A 9,262-nucleotide genomic window follows, 5' to 3' on the forward strand; every position below is an offset into this window, starting at 1 on the left:
GACAACAAATGCAAGGCCAAGTTATTATTTAGATTGGATTTTTAAAAAGTTTTATTGCAGATATCAATGAGAATTGATCCTCTTGTGATGCTTACTATTTATATCATCTATATCTATATCAAGAGACAGAGAATAAACAGCCCACAATCAGTGTTTAAAAAAAACAACCCTGAAAATTCATAAGCTTAAAAAAATTGTAAGTTTAAAAAAAAAAAACGGTTTCATAGCAGACAGGCAGACCAATGCTATCCCTTGCCGGCCTATAGCATGTAGCATGTTACATAGCCCCAACAGCTAAAAAAACAAAAACACTTTTTTACTTAGGCTGCCTGGCTTCCACTGGGTCTCCTCAGATTCACTAAATGCCAGAAGGTGGTTGATATGGTCCCTCACTAAAAGCTGTTGAGAAAACTCCACAGTCAGGGAATAAGAGGACAGGTCCTCTCATGGATTGGGAACTGGTTGAGGACCAGGAAACAGAGAGTGGATGTCAATGGGCAATTGCCAAAAAAAGTGGAGTGAGGTGGAAAGTGGAGTGCCTCAAGGATCTATCCTGGGACTGGTGCTTTTCAACATCTTCATAAATGACCTGGAAACAGGAATAAGCAGGGGACAAGTTTGTGGATGACACTAAACTTTTCTGAGTGGTGAAGACCAGAAGGGTTTGTGAAGTGCTCCAGAAGGATCTCTCCAAACCGGGAGAATAGGCAGCAAAATAGCAGTTGTGTTTCAATTTAAGTGTAAAGTAATGCACTGGTGATCAGAACCAAAGTGAAAGGACAGTGCCTTCACTATGCACAAGCAACCTCATGTCCCTTACAACTTGGTACATGTCCAGGTACAATTGGCAGCCGGCACAGGTCTGTTGGCTATGTGCAGTGTGCCCACCTATAAAAACCCTTTTGCACACGCGCTAGCAGGTATAGGGGATTGTCGCATGGCTTCTTGCTTTTCCAAGATGGGACAAACCAGACAAAACACAGACCCACAGTATCACGTTCAGTGGGTAACTTATGGAAGGTAAATTAATACTCTGTGCAATGGTCGAAGTGGTCAAGATACAACTTTCGGAGGTGGTCAATATAGAGAGGTTGGTCTCCCATAGTGTATATGCAGTGTCTGTCCATACTGTGAAAATTAGGTCAACTTAAGAGGTTCTACTGTGTGTGTATATATATATACACACACAGTATGTGTGCGTGTGCATGTGTGTGTGTATATATATCAGTATCAGTTGGCAACCTTCAGTCTCGAAAGACTATGGTATCGCGCTCTGAGATATATAAAAACAAGGCAAATTAAGGTTCTACTGTATGTATATATATATACACACAGTATATATATGTGTGTGTGTGTATATATATGTATGTATATGTATACACACAGTATATGTATATGTACACACACACATGTATACACACACACACATAAACAATTCAAATTAAAACCATTAACCAAACATTGAGATTTAATGCCACCCAAAAAATACCCCAAGGGAACAGCAAGCGCTCCTTTCAACCAGCAAGCAACGTCTCCTCTCCTCTCCAGCCCAACCCATTCCCCCTCCTTGCACCTGACTTCCCCCTCCCCCTATGACTTCCTGCCACCATGAGAGTCCAACCAGAGCCGGAAGTGACTAAGAGCCTGCCACTCTCCTCCCGATACAGTCCTTTTCGAGATATCGCGAGAGTAGCGCCTTGTTTCTGTAGACTCAGGAAATCTCGCGAGACCGCTCTCTCTTTCTTTTGGATCCGGGCAAGATGGTAGGTGCTGCTGCAGCGTGGTGGGTCTCTGGCTCTGGGGCTGCCGGCCTGGGTGACTGAGACGGTGTGGAGGAGTCTCCACCGAAGCCGGCAGGCCTGTGGATGGAGGCGGCGAGGGGAACCTCCAGCCCGGCCTGTAGCGGGGAGCCCTGCAGCAGCAGCAGCAGCAGCAGCAGCAGGGCTCCGTCGAAGGCGAGGACCAAGCGGTGGCAGGCGCTGTGTGCTGAGGCGCCGTCTTTGGCTCTCTGCTGAGGCGACGCTGCCTGCGCCCGGCCTGCCTTGGAGGTCGTTGGCAGCCCGGCTTTCCCTTCGTGGAGAGCACGTGGCTTGCGGCAGCGCTCCCTCCGTGTGCGCTGGGTGGGAAGGCAGGTGAGGCAGAGCCTCCCCACTGGAGTCTGAGCAGGGAGGTGCAGTGGATGGGGAGGCAGGTGAGGCAGAGCCTCCCCACCGGAGCCCTTCGAGAAGCACTGCCTCTGTGGGAGGCACCCACAACCCATGGGACTCTAGTGGGAAGGCTTTGCCTTACCTGCCTCCCATGCATGGGGTTGTGGGTGCTTGGGTTCCTCCCACAGTGGCAGCGCTTTGCGAAGGACTCCAGTGGGGAGGCTCTACGTCACCTGCCTCCCCACCCACTGCACATCCTGTACACACAAACATCAGGTGCAATGGGAGCAGTACTGTAGAAGTGCACATCAAAATATGGCATTGCCATGCGAAATTGTTAATTGGCAATTTGTTTTGAAACGGTGGTCCAACTTTGTGTGTGTGCCATGGCCTCAATATATAAATTGTTTTTTCTCAATGTTTGTCCTCCACTGTACCACTTCACATGGTCCATCCATTCGAGTATCTGGTGATGACATCATTGCCAGTTACTTCTGGGTTGGGAAGCCAGATGTGATGTGACAAATGCCATTAAGAGTCTCAGGGTGGACAGGAAGACTTTTTCAAGCATGGGAAAGTATGCTTTGGAGCTTTACCTGCCGAGCGAAGCTTCCTACAGCTGTTTGTTATGTCACATTCATGGTCTCACTGCCAGAGGTCCTGTGAGTACCACGAGACACCACCTCAAGTTCCACTGGTGGTACCCATACCACTGGTTGAGAAACACTGATATAAATAAATGAGACTGGGGATCCCACCATCTCTTCCACTCCCCCAGGAACCTATCCACCAACCCCCACCTACTCTCCACACCTGTAATGCCCTCCCAGCACTGTTCACTGTAGCCAAATATTCCTATTTGAGACAGCATGAGTTGTCATGTCTGGCACTAGTAAAAGCTATTTTAGCACAATTGCTAAGAGCCTGAGCAGAGCTGGGACACAATCTCCCGGTACCTGAAGGGGTATGCTAGATGCTCCTCCTTTACCTAATGGTTCTCTAGTTCAGTGATCTTCAACCTTTTCCGTTCCTGTAAATTGCCATGACCTCACAACTGAGGCTTTGCGACTCCAATGGGCTCCCAACCCCAAGGTTGAAGAACACTGCTTTATAACTTACTAACAAACTGAAATAAAATCTGGAAACAGCAATTCGGTATGTCAGTCAAAACATAGCATAAACTCAGTATTGCAGATTAATTGCAACAAGATGGAACTGTTCACAAATTATGAGTAATAGAGGTCTTGTAATAAACAAAAGCAAAATTGATAGCAAAATATACACTCCCCCAATTAAATTATTTTGCAACAAAAGCAGCCCCTGGTGCAAGTTCTCTGTTCATTGCTGTACGGGGTGACTAGGTGGAAAGTGGTTTTGAGTACACCACTAGGAAATGACTGGGAATATTCCAGGTTGTCCTATGTCCAGAGAGTATGAATAAGTTTCTGAAATATTTCTTGCTCATATTGGTGGCAGCTCAGCCTGCCACAGCCGCCATTTTGAGTATGTTTGTATCTTAAAATGTTTGCCTGAATATGTGACTCAGAACAGTGTGGTGATAAGTCTTCTGTGACTTATTCCACAGGTTCAGAGTGACTTAAATATATATTAAAGCAGAGATAAACTGACTTCAGTCTTGCATGCCCTAGATTAGAATCTTTGTTGGCTACCTGTTTTTTTAGACAAAACATGATTTCATCCTCAGGATATTTTAAGCATAACTAACATGTGATCCTGAGTCTGCATTTGTTTATTATATTTATTTATATCATGTCATTCTTTTATTATGGAATTCAAATTGGCTTGTATAGAGCTTTCCATTAAGCATTGCCTATTAGACCTATGTCTGCTTAGCTCTAGCAAGGTATCCCTTGGTGAACTATGATCTCCTTTCTGCTCACGTATAAAAAGAGAGCCATATGGAATCAATGGAACTTTTTGAATATAATGCATTTATATATAAATGTCAAAATATCCCACACCATACTTGTTGAAGCCTGTATGTTATGAGTGTAGCAGAACAAATTAAGAAAAATCAAGGGGGCAGGGAGGTTCTGCTTCAAACATACCTTGACTTTTTAGATCTACTTTTGAAGTAGTGTGACCTGCTACTAGGGGTGGATAGTCCTGTTACACCAAGCTTTGCCAGTTAGGTGTGGTTTTCCTTATTTCTTCTCTTCATACAAGTCTTGTCTTTTAAGCCTTCTAGATTGAGGAAGACCAGGAAACTGAGGGGTCATGTCAGCCATGGCCATGGGCGTGTTGGTAAGTGCAGAGGGCAGCCTGTTCATAAAGCTATTTCATTATTTGTCCTGGTATTTAGAAATCTGCTTTTGTTAGTGGTAAACTACAGTAATTTAAAGGAGGGCCTTTAACAGGATATGTAAACACCAAGTCATTTTGAGAATTATCATGTTCCATGTTAATTTTAATTATGGCTGATATGAAGATCATTATGACTGGCAAGACAGGGCAGACTGAGCTAAAATTATAAACAGTTTTATAATTATAAACAGCTAAAATAGTTCTGAGTAACTATTTCTAAGATGAACTGCATTTTTTAATCTTTATGTCTGTCTTAGGAAAACACAGGAAACATCCTGGAGGCCGTGGTAATGCTGGTGGCATGCACCACCACAGAATAAACTTTGACAAATAGTAAGCAATTCCTCTTTATTTTTTCTTAGCATGTTCCAGTCCTTCTCTCTCCTTGTCCTCTCCCATCATTTAACAGGCATATGAGAATTTTGTATTCTAATGACTTGAATGTATCAACCCAGCCACAGGAAAAACAGTGGCAAGTTTCTGAAATATCATTAGTGAAAATACTGAAGGCAGTGTTAAACTCCTAGCTGTGCAAAAATAATTCATAGCAGAAACAAGTATGATTGAATGTATAATGCTGATGTGTCTCAGTTACAACCCATTTCTGTCATTCAAACTACGTATTAATATTGATTGATATGTGTCCTCTTAAAATGGAAATCTAAATGATGAGGAAAATGACTTAAAAGACTAATGGAAGTCTGCCAAAGTTGTAAATCAATCTATATACATATACAGTTGCCCCTTGTCTTATGTGAGGGTTACGGTCCAGAGTTAGTGCATAATGCTAAAAATGCTTATACTCAAAATTGCTTTGAAAATCCCTAGCATCTGGAAAACACATACTGTCTCTTTACAAGTTTCGAGAGGCAATTGGGAACTGAGGGAAGAGCAGCTTCATTCTCAGATCTGAAGCTCACTGCAGACTATGTATTTAGTAAGTGGAATGGTGAGCAGAATCACCTGCGCTATTTAAACTGCTGCTTCTCTTTCTTGTTTTGGTTTGCCAGCTATGTGAAGTTGAATTTGGTCAAGTCAGCTGCACCTAAGACAAGGAGTGACTGTCACATGCATACACTGTGGTCTATAAAAATTAAGTCTGTGAAGTCTGTGGAGTATAAAAATTAAAAAAACCTAAGATAGTCATAAGAAAAATCTGAACATGTATGTGAAATGTGATCATTAAGACATTTTCAGTACTTATGACAGAATTCAGTATTTGTGTTACTACTTAATGAGTTACTTTAACAGTCAGATTGAATATTATATGAAAGTTAAGAATCTTGCCAAGTGAGGTGCATTATAATGAGCAGAACAATATTGGTTGCTAAAAAAGCCTTTCATACCCTGTAGCTACTTTGTTGAACATACTCTGAAGTGGGTGAATTGATAACTACTTGGCTTTGAGACCATGGTTGGTTTTAGTACATGTTGTCATAGACTTCTCACTAAACATTCTTAGGACTTCTGGACTCAGTAGGACTTTATTCATAATGAGTTTGGGGTTTCGGTTTAAATGAACACTGGGTACAAATAACCGAGACTAGAGTCACATCTAGATATTGTCAGTTATCGTGGTGTGCTATAGTACTCGGAGAGTAAGAACTGACCTTTATTCACTGATTGTCCTCTTCATAGCATAATCAGCCACCAGGTCAGTAACAGAAGACTATTTTCTTAGTCTAATCTGGGAGGTATGGGGCACTAGGTGGATGGGATTATTTTGCATGTCATAGTAGTAGTAATAAACAACCAAGACTTGGGGTTTATGAAAGAATATGTTGTGACCCATTGAGATTGCTGTATGGAAAGAATACAGTGGCTTTATCTGACTGCCTTGGTATACAAAAAAAACAACAACCATGAGATCTAATATACTATTGGACATGATAGAAAATTTTTTCCTTTATTGAAATACAGTCTACTTTAGAATGTTATTTGTAGCACGTTTTTGTATTTTGATTACAAAGTGTCTCCAGAATTCTAACAAATAGTTTAGGGCAGCATTTGGATGCAGCTAATGTTGTAAATAACAGTCAAGTCAAGCAGGTATATAAGAGCTAATAGGCAGAAGTGGTGTTGAGAGAGGTAGGAAACAACATGTGCAGTAGCCAGATAAATAAAATTTAGTTAATAAGTCTTCTCGGCATGGAAGGTCTAGAGCAGCGGTGTAAAGCTAGTTTCATACAGTGGGCAGGGTAGGGTTCATAGTGCTTCCTGTTGGCCAGTTTTAATGAGACAATGCCTAGCAGAGTGGGTAAGAACTGTTCATAACCATTGTGGGTTACATCTGTAGTGTGGTATACTGCTTCATTTTTGACACATGTATGTTTGACACCCCTGCTCGAATGTTTTGTGTTTTCAAAACACTACTGGAGTTAGAAGGCTCAGAGGAACCTACTAGACCTTCTGAAGCTCTCTGGCAGAGTTACTTCACAGAGTTGTGTCTTTTTACTACGAGATAATCCTTAAGTGCACAGAATCATAGCTTTACTCTTGCTACCCCATAGTAGCTTTGTTAAGTAGGCCCAGTGAATATTCTGCAAGCATCTCATGCTCCAGCTTTGTAGAAGTGAAGGAAATGCAAGTCTCTGGATAAGAGACTAGTGGGAACTGTATGTTAGCCAAGAATGTGCATGTATTTTTCAAAGGTCGTACAGTGTTGTCATTTTGTCTGTGATTTCTTTCTAGCCACCCTGGTTATTTTGGAAAAGTTGGTATGAGACATTACCACTTGAAGAAAAACCAACACTTCTGCCCTACAGTCAATCTGGATAAACTCTGGACACTGGTTAGTGAGCAGACAAGGCTCAAGTATGCTAAAAACCAGGCTGGATTAGCTCCAGTTATTGATGTTGTACGCTCGGTGAGTGTCATTCATCTTTGGTTTCTGAATTAACTTTTAGACCATACTGAATTTGTGTATGTAATTAATGTTTATAGGCCTAGATTTATATAATGGAGAGGCTTGAGATGTCAAGTTGGGTGTCTCATTGGGATCTTGATTACTGAAGTTATGTCATTACAAAGCGTATTCAGATTCTGTTCTGGTAGTTATCCAAAACTTTTCACATTACCTGAAGTGTATACTGAGACAGAAGCTGAAAAGCTCTGCCTTGTTCCTTCTCCAAGACATATCCCTTGCTCTAGAAGGGAAGTGGCAAACTACACACAGTCTAATTTTGAACTGAATCTCATCTTTGAGAGGGTGCAAAAAAGTTTTTTTAAATGAGTATTTAGATAATTAGGTGATTTTTAAAAGGACATAATTATATAATACTTTACATTTCTTTACAAGTTACACTTGTTATGAAGAAAACTTGCAGTTGACAATACACTTGTTTTTGTTCTTTTTAACATAATGTTAAGAATATTTATATCCTGCTTTTCAACAAAAACTGTTCACAAAGGAGTTTACAGATGAAAATTTTTTTTTTAAATGGCTCCCCATCCCTGAAGGGCTCGCAGTCTAAAATAATACAGAAGAATGCCAGCAAACAGCTGCTAGAAAAGACTGTACTGGGATAGTTATTCTTCCCTACTAAATATAAGAGCACCACTTGAAAAGTGCCTCTTTGCCTACTGAGGGTGGCGCAATATGCAAATACAATTGCCCAGTGACCATATTATGTGCACAAAAACTTGTGTAGTCAGATTAATTTTGTTTCTTTATGGTTTGTTTGCTGATGTCTCTCCTATTGGTAGAAGCAGCTCAAGTTGCACAAGGGATGATTCCTTTTCTCTGTTCAAGGGCTACTGAGGGGAGATCAGTTAAAATTATTCCTTCCCCTTGTGCAAATGGAGCTTTTTCTGCAACTAGAAGCAGCGCTTAAGATTCAACTCTGTGTTCCCTATGTATGATCAGGAATTGTCCCAGCATTCTAGTGATGGGTGAAAGTACAGGTGTGTCTTGGTATCTGTGGGGGTTCTGTTCTGGAACCCCCCCTCCATGGTTAACTGAAACCACAGATACCAGAGAACGCCCCCCCCCAGGAGGGAGCTCTGCTCCCTTTGCCTAAAGAGGGTCCTCTGTACATGGCCTCTGCTGGGCTCAGACTGAGCCGTAGAGTTTTAAAAAGTAACTTCTGTTTTTTGTTTTTTTAATTAAATTGGAAGTGACACTTTCAATGCATGTGGGGAGGCCACAGACCTGATCTTCACATAACTCAATCTGCAGATACCAGGGGCCGCCCCTGTACAAACTAAACAATATTTGCTTGAATGACATTTTCTGTTTTTCCACTCCCCGCCCCCGTCATTTGTATTTATTCTTCACAGTCCCTGCTCCAATAATTCTTTCTCCAAAGATAGCACCAGACAACACATCTTTACATAGGTCATGCCCCCAAGAATAAATTAGTCCTTATAGAAGTTGAGGTACTAGACACAAATATGACAATGAAAATGCAAAATTGGCTATGGTTTATGAGAGATCCACAATAAACAGTTCCATAGACATGTACTGGTAAATGTAGACTTCTTTCCCACCACCTACTTAAACGATGCATTTAGTTTGTCCTAAACCAGAGGCAATTGACAGATTTCATTATCATTTGAGTATATATTGTATCTGGACTTAGGTGAGAGTCTGTGCTAATATTTCATTGTTTTCTAGGGTTATTATAAAGTCCTGGGCAAGGGGAAACTACCCAAGCAGCCTGTCATTGTGAAAGCAAAATTCTTCAGCAGACGAGCAGAAGAGAAAATCAAGGAAGTTGGTGGAGCCTGTGTACTAGTAGCATAAAGGATTTTTGTATTAATTCAAGCACAAATAAACAATTTCAGATGTC

The 9,262-nt window shown here is 41.4% G+C and overlaps 1 protein-coding gene and 1 non-coding gene across 2 annotated transcripts; both read left to right on the forward strand.

Annotated features, from left to right (window-relative positions):
* The first annotated feature begins 1,743 nt into the window (after nt 1–1,743).
* Nucleotides 1,744–9,262, forward strand: RPL27A (ribosomal protein L27a). The gene is made up of 5 exons (XM_066631506.1): nt 1,744–1,763; nt 4,349–4,412; nt 4,730–4,805; nt 7,164–7,338; nt 9,088–9,262. Exons 1-5 carry the CDS (start codon nt 1,761–1,763, stop codon nt 9,214–9,216), a joined length of 447 nt encoding a protein of 148 aa, XP_066487603.1. The 5' UTR covers nt 1,744–1,760; the 3' UTR covers nt 9,217–9,262.
* Nucleotides 6,009–6,139, forward strand: LOC136638400 (small nucleolar RNA SNORA3/SNORA45 family). The gene has a single exon (XR_010793621.1). It is a non-coding gene; the product is annotated as a small nucleolar RNA SNORA3/SNORA45 family (small nucleolar RNA).

Source organism: Tiliqua scincoides, chromosome 1, assembly GCF_035046505.1.
Source record: "Tiliqua scincoides isolate rTilSci1 chromosome 1, rTilSci1.hap2, whole genome shotgun sequence".
Lineage (NCBI taxonomy): Eukaryota > Metazoa > Chordata > Lepidosauria > Squamata > Scincidae > Tiliqua > Tiliqua scincoides.